General features: G+C 48.2%; 1 protein-coding gene across 2 annotated transcripts in view; it reads right to left on the bottom strand.

Moving 5' to 3' along the window:
- Positions 1–289: 289 nt before the first annotated feature.
- Positions 290–16617, bottom strand: part of TRPV3 (transient receptor potential cation channel subfamily V member 3) — a gene marked incomplete at its 5' end in the record, with an annotated part of 28332 nt that continues 12004 nt past the window's right edge. Inside the window, 11 exons of one of the 2 annotated variants that reach the window (XM_081272010.1) lie at positions 290–444; positions 672–751; positions 2000–2112; positions 3130–3404; positions 4171–4237; positions 6774–6939; positions 9300–9373; positions 10551–10652; positions 11349–11507; positions 12399–12575; positions 14684–14964. In XM_081272010.1, the coding sequence (XP_081128136.1) occupies positions 347–444; positions 672–751; positions 2000–2112; positions 3130–3404; positions 4171–4237; positions 6774–6939; positions 9300–9373; positions 10551–10652; positions 11349–11507; positions 12399–12575; positions 14684–14964 (1592 nt within the window). In that variant the 3' untranslated portion in view covers positions 290–346. The remainder of the gene's footprint in view (positions 445–671; positions 752–1999; positions 2113–3129; positions 3405–4170; positions 4238–6773; positions 6940–9299; positions 9374–10550; positions 10653–11348; positions 11508–12398; positions 12576–14683; positions 14965–16617) is intronic. The other variant, XM_081272009.1, reaches the window with a different exon arrangement.

Here is a 16617-nt window from a genome sequence, read left to right as displayed (position 1 = left end):
GATGGTAGAATGTGTGGTCTGGGAAAGACTGCCCTCCCTGCCCCTCAGGCCTCTGCCCCTTCCCCAGCACCTGTCATCCTAGCCAAGATGACCTGGTCAAACCAGAGACTTCACCCAGACTTTAGGAGCCTCCCGGGCTGAGGACTGTGGGCCTACTGAACATCAAAATCCAAAGTATTTCCCTCTTGGATACTGACAGCTGCCTCTCAGAGAGTCCCCCACTCAGCCTGAAGTGCTTTCTGCTTCTCTTCTTGTCCGCCACTCTGCACAGCCCCACGGCACAGAATCCAGGACCCAGCCTGCAGCATCTAACACCCCATGCTCACACCAGCTCTGGGTTCTGCTTCTACACTGAAGTTTCTGGAAATTCATCCATTTCGTCAAACGCATTGAGAGTGGTTTTGCTGTTGTTTCTGGAAGAATCTTGGATTTTGTTGATATCTGCTTTTAAAAAAGAAAGGCTATTTTAGATGTACATCACTCTGCATACCACATTTCCATGTCTTAGAGTACCACCTAATTTTTAAAAGTTAGAGTGATAGAGGCCCTAAGAACCAATTTAATTCACTCTTCCATTTTAGAGTTGGGGACAATCGGGCCCTCAGAGTTGATATGCACAAGGTCACATAGTCAAAGAGAAATGGGCCCCCACCACCTCACAGCAACAGTACCTGTCCGTTTGATGGGTCCCGGATCTTCGTTAAGGAAGGAGACATGGGTTTTCCATTCGGTCCACTTCACCTCATTGATCCTACAAGTGTGGTCATCATTTTCACTACTTCACAACTACACTTCATCAAATGCAAACAAATAGACTGCATTCGGGATGTCCTGGTTTCCATACAGCTCCCCTTCTGTGCATCCCAGAGATCCAGCACACCCCTACCCCATCCAGGCACACTAGCATGGTAAGAGTTTGAAACCCACCCAAGTCCCATTTTTCCCTGGCCTGGAGGTGAGGTAGGAGTGTAGGGATGCCGAGATGATAGAGGCAGGACACAGTAAAAAATGCTTGCTGAAGTACAGGACAGGGAGATGACTCATCATATTCCTGTTTAGGATAAGTCCCATAACCATGGCAACTCCAGCACTGGAGGGCTTATCACCATAGCAAATCCCACCACAAGTTCTGCATCCCAATTAGGTGGGAATAAAGTGACCAACAAAAACAAATGGGGCAGGGTCTCCAATCAGGTCCGCAGGAAGGACATTTAAGATAAGATTCTATGACATTGGTCTTGAGTCATTTTTTTTCCCAATCAGCCGGCTCCAATTTAATGATGTACTTTCACTTTTGATAAATCTTCGCTAAGGCTGTTTCTCTTGTGTGTCTTGCTCAATTCTCTATTCAAAACACCAAGGACCTGGACCCCAGTTGGACCCTTCACCAGTAACAAGAGTGTCCAAATCAGACACTTTTTTAAAGGTGAGATTACAGACAGAATTGATGGTTTTCGGGGGTTTGGAAGTGCAGTCAAGACAAGTAAGTACAGTTCCACTCAAAAAAGACATCGATAGGGTCAGGAAGTCAGGTAGTAGGTAGGAAGAGATACGTTTATCCACAAAGGTGGTCATGGGATGAAAGAGGTCTGTTTTTAAAAGTCAGAAAGCTTGAGATCTATGGAAAGTAGCTCACTTTCTGTTTGGCAATGACAAATGTGCCCCCAAGTCCTATGGTGTCACATGAACCCACATAGTATAGACAGAAGGACAAAGGCTATCGGGTTGGCAAATATCCTCAAAGTCAGAGAAGGCCACAGAGACACATTCAAAAGAGCAGAGGGGGACCCCCCACCAGCCAGCCTCAGTCTCCTTCTGACTCCCTTCTGAAGCTCAGGCACCTCATCCCAGGCCTATGCCCACATAAGAGCAAACCCCACCTTCTGAGGAGCCACAAGGCAGGTGTGTCGTGGCAAGTGAGTGTCAACTGTGCTTCTCCACCACACCACTGTCCACTGACTCATCCCTCTGTCCACCCAAGGGCCTTCCCCTCCCTTACCGCAGGCACAGCCGGAAGTCTCCCTCTGCGACTTTACACATCTCTCCCATCCGGAATCGGCTTCTCAGCCATTCTGGTAACATTTTCTCAAACTCCAAGATTGTCCTGGCTCTCTGGGGGAGAAAAACAAGCCTCAGCTCTTTGCTCAGAACACAGCTCCATAGGAGCGTGCGCTCACCACACACACAAGTGCACACATACCATCAAACAGCCCCCTGCAGCCTCGCTGGAGGCTTGATGCATAGATCCTGAGCTAATCTACAGAATTCAAACACAAAAAAAGCAGAAAGTTTGTGGAAGAGATTTGGGTTAAATAATGTCAGAGATTTGATGTAAATAATGTCTCTGAAAGTCCCGGAGACTCCTATCTGAAAATGTTAGGATCCTGGAATCTCATCGGGGGGAAGTCCAGAGGTCATGTAGGCCCACACCTCCTCCCAGGTTTGGAATTCCCTCTGCACTTCTCCTGCTCATAATTTGCCCAGTCTCTCCTGAACATCTTTGACAGTCCAGTTAAGAAGGTCATAATGACTAGAAATCTTCTTGTGGCAAATCAAAGACTGTCTCCCTATCATTTCCCACCCCCACCCCATGTACCTCGTTTCTGCCTTCTGGGGCCACAGAAGGGGGCTGCTCCCTCTTTCAAGGTAGCTTGGCAGATTTCTGAAAGAACTCTCTCCTTCTTCGACCCTAGTTTCAACAACCATTTCTTATGAGGCACAGTCTCCAGTCCTCTCCCAAACCTGGTCATCATCTCTGGACCCACCCTGTGGGTTGGAGTCCTCAACAAAGGAGGAGTGTTAAGGCCAGGATAAAGCACAGTAGAACTGTCATCTCCATTGCCTGTAGCTTATACTTCTCTTAATGCAATCTAAGTCACACTTCAGCGTCCACAGAGCACAATGTTGACTCTGAGCGGAGCATCCCCATAAGGCTGGGTTTCTCTCATACGTGCCACATTTCCTACACCCTGTACTCAAAGAACCTGGACTAAGGCTTCCTCAGACCTGGTTTATGCAGATTCCCAGGCCCTGCCCCAGACCCAGCGGTGCTGATGGTGATTGATGACCAGGTGCTGAGCCAAGTCCCTGGGGAGCTTTCCACACCCAGTCACTGCCCAGTCAGCTCACCTGTAGGCGCCAGATCCTCTCACTCTCCTTGGAGACATTCTCCACTGTCTCTCCCATCAGGGCGATGAGCATGTTGAGGAGGAGGACGAAGGTGAGGATGACGTAGGTGATAAGCAGGAACAGGAAGAGGATGGGGTACGTGGAGTTCTGCTGGATGTTCAGGTCGCCCAGGCCTATGGTGAGCTTGAAGAGCTCCAGCACCGCGTCACTGAAGCTCCCGTAGGAGCTGCAGTCCTTGTTGTCCTCGGAACATTTCTCTATCAGCGAGGCCAGGGCTAAGAGGGACATAAGGGGATGCTTGCTTCTGCCTTTCTGGGTAATTACCCGACATTTGCACACACACACACACACACACACACACACACACACACACACTGCAGACTTCTGCCTCTTCCCTCTGGATCCCGAAGGCCTTATCAGGCTGGTTTCTCCACCCTGAGCTCCTGCAGGAGCCTTCATGCCTAACAGAGCCAAGCTCTTCTTTCCCTCCTCCACCCCCCCCGCCCCCCCCCCCCCCCCCCCCCCCGTTCAGCCCTGGCTCACAGGAGCACTCAACCACTGAGCCACATCCCCAGCCCTATTTTGTATTTTATTTAGAGACAGGATCTCACTGAGTTGCTGAGTGCCTCACTTTTGCTGTGCTCCTATTTTTTGAAGATCATCCATCCAATCTCTGTGAACTCCAGTTTCCCCATCTGTACTACCGAGCTTAAGCTGCTTGCCCGGCCTATCCTGGATTGTCGGGGCCAACGGAGACGAAAGATGTGAAAGTGGGTGGCAGTTGCCTCCATGTGGATGGGTAAGAGTGACAGGCTGGGTCTCCCAGCCTTGGTTACTTGAGGCTTAGAGGATGGGGATATGATTCCCACTCGATCATGTTGTTGAGAGAAGTAAAAGATGCTGCTTAGAAAGCACTGAGAGCAATAGGTGCCCCACTCATCAGGAGCTGGTGTAATTGTTGCCAGGGCTGTGTGTGCTGTGTCATTCTGACATCTACATAAAGTGCTTTACAAATGCTACGATTATTTATGAAGCAATTACCTACTCCAAATCCAAGTAAGAACACGATATATACAAACAAGAACTTCAGGACATCATGCAAAATGACCTACAAAGAAACAGGATTCATGAGCACCTATTCACCATCTGCTGATCTCCTTGCTTCTTCCCTTCCTCTCCCAGCCCTGGGCCCTAATCCTGCCTTCACTCAGGCCATTCTCCCTTCCCCCAGCAGAACCCTCCTGATGCTCTAGACTCAGCTCTGCCTCTGCCTCCCCCAGGAAGCCTTCTGGTCCTGGAGTCAGCCCCAGGTTCTCTTCTCCCCCACCTCCTGAACTCAGGCCCTGGTTTACCCTCTCCCTCTCCCAATAGGGTCTCCTACCTGGAGTCCTCGACCCTCCTGGAGGCAGTGGCATGCTGGAGCCAGCTCATACCAGCTCCCAAGAGCTGAATGTTGAATTCTCATGAATTTTGTGAGCTGGCTGTTAGACAGTTAAATTTTCGTAAATTTTGTGAGATGTTTGTGAAACACAGTCATTTTTAAGAACTAAATCAAACTTTTCATTATAAGATGATTAAGTTCTGAGGAGCTAACGTACAGCCTCAGACTGTAGTTAACAGTACCAATTTGTCTATTTGAAATGTGCCAAGAGTAGATTTTAAATGTTCTCAACACCACACACACACACACACACACACACACACACACAGTAACTACCAAGGTAATGGATGCATTAAGTAACTTGAAATGGATGATCACTTTGAGGTAGAAAACATAAGGATAGGTAGAAAGGAGACATGTCAGACAAACCAAGAGTCACCATGAGTTAAAGTCCACTTTACCAGGGATTAAAAGTCCAGATTTAAAGGTCACTTTCACAAACTTCGGTCACAAAATAATTAATTAAACCATTAGACTTTATTCCTTGAATATGTCAACAACTTCTTTCCTGACCTGGATCTAAAGGAAAAAGAAGTCTGAGGATGTCTTTCTTCTACAAGTAGATATTCCTGTGATTTATATTTTTGGAATCTGATATCTATATTTTGGAATCTGATTACTGCATCTACATTTTGTGCTCTTAATCGAGCCCTCAGTATTACCCCAGTGTAGTACTGTTTCAGTCCACAAAGCAGATCGATAAAACCTCCATGGGGAAATTATTAGCGATTTTTCCTCAAAAACGAAGAAAGGAAAATGACCCCTGGCAGGTAATATCAAGTCAGAGACCCAAAGAACTGAAAACACCCTCTTAGACCAAGTCTCTGCACTATAGATTTGACATGTATAAATATGCCTAAAACTAGTCACCCTCACCCTGTCTCTCAGAATGTCTACTTCCTTCTTTATCTCAGTAAATTTCATCTGTGTGTCACTTTGACCCATCCTTAAATTCCTTTCTGCAATGACATCAAGGACCTTCATGACGTTCACCTTCGTGTTGGGGAACCTTCTCAAGACCCCTGTCCTGGTGACATTTCACAATGTGTGTATGTGTGTGTGTGTGTGTGTGTGTGTGTGTGTGTGTATATGTATATATATATATATATATATATATATATATATATATATATATATTCCTATTCCTCACACAGTACTCCTTAAATTTCAATTTTATTTGACAATGGTTTCTCAATATAGCAAAGGAAAAAGAAATCAACTTTTTTGCAAAACATAATATAAACATATTAAAAATAAAGATAATAAATGTTCAAAACTAATCATTTCCTGATTATTTTACTACATTTTACAATTATCTATGCTTTTGAGGTTTTTTACCTCTGTTGTAGCCCCATGGTGGAAACACTACATAAGGATGTGTAACTGCACATCTCTTCCCAATTCTGTCTTTGGCAACATAATGTCAGTAACAGGAAATCAGCCATGGTGGAGCCTGACAGCAGGAAGAGTGGTAAACACTACAAATCAGATTGACTCACTGTTTTATTGATGTCTATGTGTATATTTAAATCAGTGATAGAGAAAATGTGAAGGCAGCTTCAACTTCAAAATGTCCATAGCTGTTACATTATAAATAGCCCACGAATAGCAACAAGATGGCCTTCCAGTATCTGCAAACAATTATCCTATTCAGGAAAGAAGTTGCCCAGCCATGGACAAACAAGTGAAGTTTCAACTTAAGTCTTCATTGTTTCACTCTCATCTTAACTGCTTATAAAATAAAACATAAACTGGAACAACGCACATTTGTCAATTGCAGTTTGGCAACAGATGAAAGAATTTAATTAAAAACTAAGTATTCTGTGAGACTCAATTAGCTATGTGGAACTTATACTAATGCATATTGCATGCAATAAACGTATATGTATTTATACACATATGCTGGTTTACGCGCACACACACACAAATACACACAGAGCAATTGTTTTATATTTTCCAGCACACCACTGCCCAGGGATGAGAACCTCCTTCCTTCACAAAGTGTGTCCCTTCTCAACGTCCAACAAGCCTGGGCATTGTAAGATGTGGACACTTAAAGTCTGGCCAAAAGCCAAGGAAGACTATGGCATTCGGGAGAAGGAGCCATGGATGGACAGACTTTTTTCTCTACAGACTTCAGTTTCCCCACCTAAAAAAGACGCACCCTCTGAGGGCCCTCCCACCTGTGCAGCTCCCTGCGTACCTTCTGGATCATGACGCTGTACATGCCCATGGACTGGAAGCCGCGTGTGTAGTAGAGCATGTTCGCCCAGCCCAGGGCCATGGCCAGCACGAGGCAGGCGAGGTACTCTTTGTAGGCAAACAAGTACAAGAAGACAGACAGTATCACAAGCATAGCTTGGATAAAACTGTTCAGGAGACACAGGAGACAAGGGCCTTACTCACTTCTCAGCATCAGGGCAGAGACATTCAAATCCCTCAAACCTTAAACCCCGTGAATAGTCACCCTGGGGGCCCGGACTGACAAGATAAAGGCTGCCTTGGATCCATACATCTAAACTCCAGCCTGTTGAGGACATGGCCAGATGCAAGTCAGGACCAATCGTGGACTAGTTGTGACTGACAGGGACTTAAAAAAAAATACAGCCAGGTGAGATGGTGCACACCTGTAGTCCCAGAAGTTTGGGAGGGTGAGACAGGAGGATTGCAAGTTCAAAGTCAATCTCAGCAACTTCTCAGCAACTTAGCAAGGCCCTAAGCCATTCAGTAAGACCCTGTCTCTAAGTAAAATTCAAAAAAGGGCTGGGGATGTGGCTCAGTGGTTGAGTGCCCCTGGGTTCAATCCCTGGTACCAAAAAAAAAATTATATATGTATATATCTTTTTATATATACTTTACATACATTTATTTACACACACACACACACACACACACACACACACACACACACACACCAGGGCTCCAGGAGATTCTGACATGCAGCCCAGGAGGATGTATGGTTTTTAAAACACCACATGATTTATGATTCCCATATATCATAAACCACTTGGGAGCCACTAGGCTACACCAAGGATGCAGTGAATAATTACATTTTTAACCAAAATGAAAAATGCTGTGAACATTTATACTTAAACAATCAATCAAGTCCTTCAAAACCTACTCTTTTCTTTAAAAAAAAAAAAGCTTTAATATATGCTAACCAAAATAAGTCAGTCACAAAAAGACAAATCCTATATGCTCCACTTATATTGATGTACCCAGAGTAATCAAATTCACAAGAGATGGAAAATAGACAGGTGGTGGCCAGGGTGTCAAAGGGAAAAAGAGAATTGTTGTTTACTAGGTACACAGTTTCAGTTTTGTAAGATTGGTTGCACAGCCAGTTGGATGTACTTCACAATTTTGAGCTGAACACTTAAAAATGGTCAAGATGCTTTTATTTTTATGTGCACTTTAGCACAATTACATTTTTAAAGTACAATATATACCACACATAGGATATCCAACAGTGCATATACTCTGCCAACATAGGGTTAAAAACACTCTCCTGCTTATAACATCTGACAGTTTCCACAATTATAAAATGCCTAACCATAATTAGGACACATAAAGCTTGTTTTTCTGGCAGAGTGGAGAACAAATGAATGATCAATTGCAGTGGGAATGAAATGAGGAAGAATGTCTCCACCTTTCTCTATGCTAACAAAACAATAAAGAATCAGAAGAACAGGGCAATGGACTGAAACCAGTAGTTGTATAAATACATTCTTCTCTGGAATCATACTTCCTCAAAGGTGACAGATGTGTATGCAACTTGCATGTGGAGCAGTATTGCACCTGGCCCATCCATTTTACTGCAGTATCTGGGTACCCCATTTGCCCACAAGGATGAAGAACTGGGTTCATGTCCCTGGAAGGCAGGTGCATACTTAATAAAATAAGTAGATATTTGGAAGCATTAGACCCAGATTCAAGATCCCATAGACCCAGCCTCTTAAATGCTCAGAAGAGAAACTCCAGTCTGAGGAGCTTAGCATTCTTCATTCCAAGCTGCAGATTCTATCCCATTACCATGGCAGTAAAGCTGAATCAGCCTCTGTTCATTTAGTGACAGAGGTCTCATGAGCCTTTGATGTTAGCCACTTATGACCTCATTCAGAGAGGCTGCTGAGCTGGGCTTTCTGCCTGGGGCCCTGTGGCCATCAAGTCTGCATAAGCTGGGAGTAAAATGACTAGTGAGCTGGGGCTTCTACTGGAGTGTCACTGAAGTGCCTTGTGACTTCAGGTGACTCGCTTCCTAGGTCTGGGAGCTTCAGGGGATCTGTACATGAGACTCAGTGATTTCTCAGGTGCTTTCCAGTCCTGATCTGCTAAGGTCCCAGATGGCAACTTTGAGGTCCCAGCAACTAGGAGGGGCTGCCCTGGAATATCACTTTGTAAACAAGAAAACAGAACTGCTACACCTTCTCAGGCTTTCTCTATGCTGCCTGCCACCTGGGGCTCTGTGACAGAGTGGACAGAGTCAGCCATCACTGTCACCAGATGGTTGGTGCTGTCCTAAGGGTTTCTGATCCGCTCCACATTTATGTGGCACATCTGTGTGCCCTTCCTACTAGATGCAAGAGAGGAGATCCCTGGTATGTAATGGTGGCAGAAGGCCTGGACATAGTTTAAATGGTGGAGTAGCTACTTCAGAGGGACATGGCAGCCACAACAGAGGACTTGGGCCCTGCCTTTGAGGTGTGACCAAGAGGAAAGACCTACTTACAAGACAAAGTGAAACCAGGCATCTGACAGGATGGACTGCAGATCCGAGGGTCTCAGCAGGAAGATGGCGATACCCTAGGGACAAAGAAAAAGAAAAATTTGTCTTCTGCATGCCACTCACTGGAGGATCTCAGGGAGGGAGTTCACCCCAGGACTGAGACTCCATGAGAGGTGAGTGTGCAAAGGTCCAATCAAAACCCAGGGAGGGACATGGAAGAAGTCCTATGTCTAGATTACTGTAGGTGACCCCACAGTAAGGAGGGTTGTTCCTTCAGATCTTCTTACCTCTCTAACTCCTGACCCCCATCCTAACCCCAGAACCTGCAAAGTTACATAATCACGACAGCTCCATTCTCCAAAAATGGCCTAGATTTCCAGCCTCTGAGCTTTTGGTCCTGCTATTTCCCACAACTACCCTGTATGATCCTGTCCCCGTGTCCTTACATGGCACCCTACCCTACCAGCCTGAGTGCTATCATTGTCTTCAAGCTTCCCTCCCTCCCCCTGCCCCTAGATAAAAGTCCCTTCTTCTGCCCAACTTAGGGCACTTTTTCAAGTCTACCTTAAAATCTAGATGTCTGTTCCCATGATCTATCTCCTACCAAACTGTGAACCAAAGAGGGCAAACTCCATCCTTACCACCCAAGTCCTCACATGTAGAAGGTGCTCAGAATATACTTGTTGATTCATTGCTTGGATGAATGAGTGGATGGACGGATGGATTAGATAGATGCATGCACAGATAAACAGATGGAAGGATGATGGGGCTGGGGATATAGCGCAGTTGGTAGAGTGCTCGCATAACATGCACAAGGCCCTGGGTTCAATCCCCAGCACCACAAAAAATAAAAATTAAAAAACAAAACAGGTGGAAGGATGCTTGAATAGAGGATTGAAGGATGGTGGGGTAAGGTAGCATGGGAACATGGATGCATGAATGAGTGGCTGGGTGGCTGAGAGCAGGTGGGTGGGGGATGATGGGTGAGGACAGGGAGAGGCGGATGCTCACTGAGTGGCTAGAAAGAGGTAAAGGGTGGATAAACTGGACAGGTGTACAGAGGGAATGAAGTAGGTAGACCAGGTCTGCCTTATTCACTTATTCCCATGTTTTAACTGGGGCTCTAAGGCTTGGAAGGGAATTTCCTCCTCACATGCCCATCAGGAATGGTAGAGCAGGGCAGGATGGCAGCAGCCCTGCCCTCACCCAGCCTGCCTCGCAGAACAGTCTGGAAAGGCTCAGAAGCTCACTCACCTCTTTCACAGAGATGCATGTGGCCCAAATCAGCACGAACATCCTCCCCAACAGTTGCAGCCACCCCATCTTGTGCGTCAGGGCCAAGGGGTGTGGGAGGGCCTGTGGGGGAAAGTGAGGAGGGGGAGGAGAAAAGTGAGGAGGGTGGGCAGCACCAGCTCCAGGGACCAAGACACCCACACACTCCAGACCCTCGAGCTGGACCAGAGGCCAGCCTGGAACACCATCTGTGTAGAGAGCCTGAGCGCGAATGGAAGGCCCCTGCCCCTGCCTTCCCTACCCTTGGTGGGAACCAGAACTCCACAGTGAGCAGGATGAGCCAATCTGTGCGACTCCTCCACATGCCCCATGGCATTCATCCCTCCCAGAACCCATCCATCACCAGACACTCAGCAGGACCTCTTAACACAGTCAACAAAGCCCATCTGTGCTCTGGTGTTGGGTGGGAAACCAAGGCCCAGAGGGGTGGGTAGTTTGGCCAAGTGACCACCCCCTCCTCCCACCTCCTGTGGCCCTCACAGCAGAAACACCCAATGCATTCTAGATTCAGATCAAAAGCCTGGACAGGGCCTGGGTTTCCTGATTCCCCAACTCTCCCCAACATGAGTTCCCCTGGGGCTAAGTGCCTGGAGCTTAGCCCTACTAAGTTCTAAAGACATTCAGTTCCCTAGAAACTTTGAAGGTGACCCCCACACAAATCTCTATGCCTCTCTGGGCCTCAATTTCCCCATCTGCCCAGGGACAGCTCCAAGCTCCTCCATGTCTCACCTCCCCATCCACCCCCAAAGACCCACATACCTCCACCTCCCGAGGACGGTAGTAAGAGACAAGAGTCAGGGTGATGTTGTAGAAGAAATAAAAGCAGAAGGACAGGAAGAACATGTATTTGGCAAATTTCTTCCACTTCATGTGCAACAGCGTATGCAGGGGCTCCAGGGTCAGCATCTCATGCCGATTCTGTGGGGGAAACACCACCAGTCACCATGGAGATGAGGAGACAGGGAAGGACCACTTTCAAAGGGCCCATCGTGAGCTCTGAGTCAGTGGGGCCCTTGGCTGAAGGGACCCGTCATTATGCCCAATGGACTGGTTTGGCTGGAAATAGTGGAAAGGTCATTTCTGGCACCTGGGCTCTTCCCAAAGCACACAGACAGCAGGGAAGGCTCCAGGAGAGTGGGGCTTCCAGCCGGAGCATCTGCTGCACAGCAGGGAGGGAGGGCTAAAAAGAGATTCCAATCCCAATCTCCCTCTTCACTGTGTGTCCTTAGGACAGCCCATGACCCTCTCTGTGCCTCAATCTCCTCAGCTATAAAATGATAACAATCCCTGCCCTACCAACCAGGCTGCTGCAAGGGTCCAGAGAAACCCTAGACAAGGCAGGCTCTGGGAAGCAAGACTTGGTAAAATACCAACAGCCTTCTGTCTCACTTCTCCCAAGAGCTAAAAACCTCTCAGAGCTGATCCTCTCTATTCACCTCCAATTTCACTAATCTCCTACTCCAACCTCCTCCAGGAAGCCGTACACCCCCAGATCCTCATGTGGAACCAGGTTTGGGAGGAGGGAGGATTCCAAGCCAGGCCATATGGACTATATTCACACCCCAAACTTCCCAGGATTCTGGAACCCAGAGACCCTTCACCATTAGGGTCCGCAATCTGAGGCTGACCAGGAACAGTGGAGCCCAGCGCCTCCCCAGCCCCCAACCCCTGCTTCCATGTCTAATTCTGCTGCTGAGAGAAAGCCCTGGGGACTCCAGGCACCATGGAGCTAGCACTCTGGGTCTTCCCGTTGGCAGACTGAGGTCCTGCCCTAGCTCCCTGCCCCTCCCAACTGCCCAGGAGACGCACATCGATGTTGGTGTTGTAGACGATTATCTCCAGCACAGAATTGTCTGTTGTGGTGTCCACGTTGGTGAGGTCATACAGTGAGGACGACACAGGGCCATACGCCCAGTCAGTAAACTTCCTTGACAGGCTCCGGAGTGGCTTCTCCTTGATTTCACGACTGAGGATGTACTTCAGGATCTGGGGACAGGAAGGGGAACAACTGTCAGCCACAGAATGGGGCTTGGGCCCAACAGGGCTGGGCCAGCCAGAGGCAGGGCAGGCCCCAAAAGATGCTTCCATCAAGATGGTTTGAGTCCTGCATCTGCACCATGACCTCTGGGCCCCTGCAGTATCAGTGGAATGGGTGCAAAGCTCCAGTTCTGCCCATCTCACTGGGGACCAAAGATGTGAAGGCCCTTCACAAGCTACACAAAACTGCACCATCAACTCCTCCTAATCCTTGCACCAGCTGGGGCTCCAGTTCAGTGAAGGACCCAGGAATTGATTTTTTGTTTGTTTGGTTGCTTTTGTTTGTTTTGGGTACCAGGGATTGAATCCAGGGGCCCTTAACATCCTCAGCCTTTTTTGTTTATCTTTATTTCATTTTTATGTGGTGCTGAGGATCGAATCCAGGGCCTCACGCGTGCTAGGTGAGCACTCTACCACTGAACCACAACCCCAGCCCCCTCAGCCCTTTTTTATATTTCATTTTGAGACAAGGCCTCACTAAGTTGCTGAAGCTTGCTCTGAACTCATGATCCTCCTGCCTCAGCCTCTTGAGCTGCTGGGATTACAGGAATGTGCCACTGCACCCTAATGGAATTGATCATTTTTTGGTAACAATTTCCAGTTGGCTTGGACTTGAGAAGAAACTAGAAGTTGATGTCCAGTTTCTCATTCCACCCTCAGTCAAACTGAAGCTCACCACTCTGGCCAGCTGTGGGGTCAGTGATCCTCAAACTCTGCTGAATGTTAGGTGTCTGGGGGAATTTTTAAATTCCCAAATCACCGCCAACTACTGAAAGCTAGTGTGGGGAGGGTAGACCTAAGAGACTACTAGGTAGAGGAGACTGGAGGGCCACCCACTATCCAGCTCACTACTTCCGGAAAGCTGAGCCCTGGGTTACTCAAGTTTGGAGACTAGGGCTTCCTGGGTCAGGAGCCCAAGACATAATAGGAGGTGCTGTTGGGGTAGGAGGTGCTGTTGGAGTAGGAGGTGTCACAGCATGGGTCTTGCACAACCCAGCAGCATTCCCTTGCCATCTCTCATGGTAAGCCAGTCTCCTCAGCCCAGATAGAGAGCTCCTAGGACTGGGTTTCCCCACCACACAGACAAGCCTATAAAATCCCCAAGGGCAGGTCTGCTTTAGTGTCACGTACCCTCCACTCCCTAAGAGTGGCTGCCCTAGGCAACATCCAGGAAAGGAGTGGGGAGGGGTACAGGTGCCTCCCCTAGACTGGCCTCCACAGGGAGGCTCTGCCCTGAGCTGGGGTGGCAGGGAGAGCATGTGCCACCGTGTTATGCAGAGATGAGACCCTGGAGGAGGTTAAATCTGAAACCACAATCTGACTATCAAAGCCCCCAGAAGGCTGTGACCCAGGGGTGGGGAGGAGAAGGGGGAGGCAAGGACACAATTCCTCCTCTGTTGAAGCCATTCCCATCTCCTCCTCCCCCAGTAGGAGAATAAAAAGGTCTCTTGTGGTCCCCAGCCCTGGCCACTGGAACACCACCCAAAGCCCTCAGGGCAGCTGACTAGGGAGGGGTGTGCACAGCTGTGATTGTTCAAAGGCACTGTCTGCCCTGCAGTCTCCTAGGAGCCGCCATCCCCTCCCAGGCTCAAAGGCTGAGGAGCAGGCTTAAGCCTCTGAATCTGAGCCCTAGAAAGAACCTGAGTTCTGACCTTGGAGAAAAAAGCCAGTTCTGGGCCCAGACAAGTCGTTCTGAAACACCTGTCCTCAGGAGAGGCCCAAGGCCCTGAGGGTCAGACATTCAGCTTCTGCTTGGGTCCAGCACCACACAGAAATGCTCAGGCACAAAGCATTGTGTCATCTCGGCCCCAGCTAGGAAGTCCCAGGAGAAGAGAGAGAACAACAAACTGTGGCATCGAAATCCAGAGGGGGTGCCCATATCTCACTGGCTGTCACTCAGAATAACCTGTCCCAGGCCACAGCCGCACTCTGGATCTAAGGCTGGGACCTTCCCAGGGCTGAGGCCGTGTTCTGCAGGATCCTTAGGAGAGCACCAGCACTGGCAGAGTGGCAGCGGCGCCTCCCCAACCTCCCGCCACCCTGGCCCGCTGTCCCACCTCGGCCTTGCCCATCTTGGCGGCCAGCTGCAGTGGCGTGAGGCCGTCATTGTTGCGGGTGGTCTCCAGCTCCCAGGTGCCACTCCTCAGCAGGATCATATCGTACATGCGCTTAACAAAGTCATTCTGGGTCTTGAAGTCCTCAGCTACCGTCACCAGCGCGTGTAGGATGTTGTTTCCCCGAGAGTCCTGCGAGGCGATGTCTGTCTGCTCGTTCTCCATCAGCAGCTGCACGATCTCGGGCTGGTTGGTGCATGCCGCCAGGGCCAGGGGCGTCTCACCTGGGCCAGGGGAGCACTGGGACTCAGGTATCTCAGAGGTCAGAAGCAGTGTGCCCAGGCCCCAGGGGTCCACAGCCTGACCGTCCCAGTGGCTTTGACACCTGAGGTTCCTTGATGGTCTCTTCCTCTCCCATTTGAACAGAGACTGAAGCTCTACTGATGCTGTGGCCTTCTAACCAAACTCCCTGCTTCCCCGCTGCCCTCTAACCACTGTGCTCAGCACAGCAGCAAGATCCACCCCAGTCCACCCACCACCTGCTGCCATTAACATGTGAATCCCACCTTCCCAGAATAAAAGCCCCAGTTCCAATGACAGCCCACAAAGCCCTGCATCTTCTGACCTCTCCTCCTCTATCCCTCACTCCCCTCCAGCCGCAATGGCCTTCTTCCTGTCCCTCTAACACACCGGGCATTTTCCTATCTCAGGACTTTGGCCTGGGATGTTCCCTCTGCATGTAGATTTCTGCACTGCTCACTCTATCACCTGCTTCAAGTCTTTGTTCAAGTATCGCCCTCTCTGTGAGTCACCCTAACCTTACCCTATTTAAAAGCAAATCCTCTCATCACTGTCAGAACTTCTGGTTCCTCTTCCCCTGCTTTACTTTGTGTTTTTTTAAATAGCACTTCCCATTTTATAACATAATGCATAACATTCTTATTTATAATGTTTATTATTGATGGCCTCTCTCCAGACCTACAATATAAGTCCCATGAAGGCAGGGATCTTTGTTTTGTTAACTGATATATTTCAAGCACCTAAAACAGTTCCTGACACAGATAGTATGTGCTCAATAAATGTTTGTTAAGAAAAAAGAAAGCCACTGACTCCCAAATGGTCAAACAGCAAGGATGGGACAGCACCACGGCTGGAGGCCAAGGCTCCTGCCTCCTCTTCTTCCTCCTGTCCCCTCTCTTCACACCTAACAAAGGGTTCCCAACACCAACTGCAACCAAGCTCTGTGCTGGGCAATGGGGACACAAAACTGACTGGACAAAACCCTGTCCTCCAGGACTCACAGAACCATCTAGTCCTGCTCATTAAAAAGCCACCCAGAAGAGGGGCTGGGGTTGTGGCTCAGCAGCATAGCACTTGCCTAGCATATGTGAGGCACTGGGTTTGATTCTCACTACTGCATATAAATAAACAAAATAAAGGTCCATCTTTAAAAAAAAAATTTTTAAAGCCACCCAGAAGAGAAAAGAGATGAGTGGTTCTCAGGCCAGGGCTGGCAATTTCCTGTAAAATTACTCAGAGAAATGTTTTGATCTGGCAGAGCTGCTGGTGGCCTGTCTTGATCATGGTGGTGGTTCACAGCTCTAAGCATGTGTGGAAATAACACAACTGTGCAATTAAGTGGGTGAGGTCACCAGATCTAAACTACACATTTCAACTTTTTTTTTTCCACCCAGAGCATCTGTGAAAGAAATGTTGAATATTGTCAGAATCAAAATGGAGTCACTTGTGTCAAACCTAACCAAAAAAAAAAAAAAAAAGTAAACAAACGGTGGGGGGGGGGTGTGGATACAAAGGAAGGACTCTTACACATGATTCACATGATTCACAAAACACTCTACCACTCAATAGCTCAAGAGGCTGAGATAGGAGGATCACGAGTTCAAAGCCAGCTTCAGCAATGTCGAGGTGCTTAGCAA

This window comes from Spermophilus citellus (assembly GCF_964194105.1).
Source record: "Spermophilus citellus genome assembly, chromosome: 17".
Lineage (NCBI taxonomy): Eukaryota > Metazoa > Chordata > Mammalia > Rodentia > Sciuridae > Spermophilus > Spermophilus citellus.
This window is presented reverse-complemented; position numbering and strand designations above follow the sequence as displayed.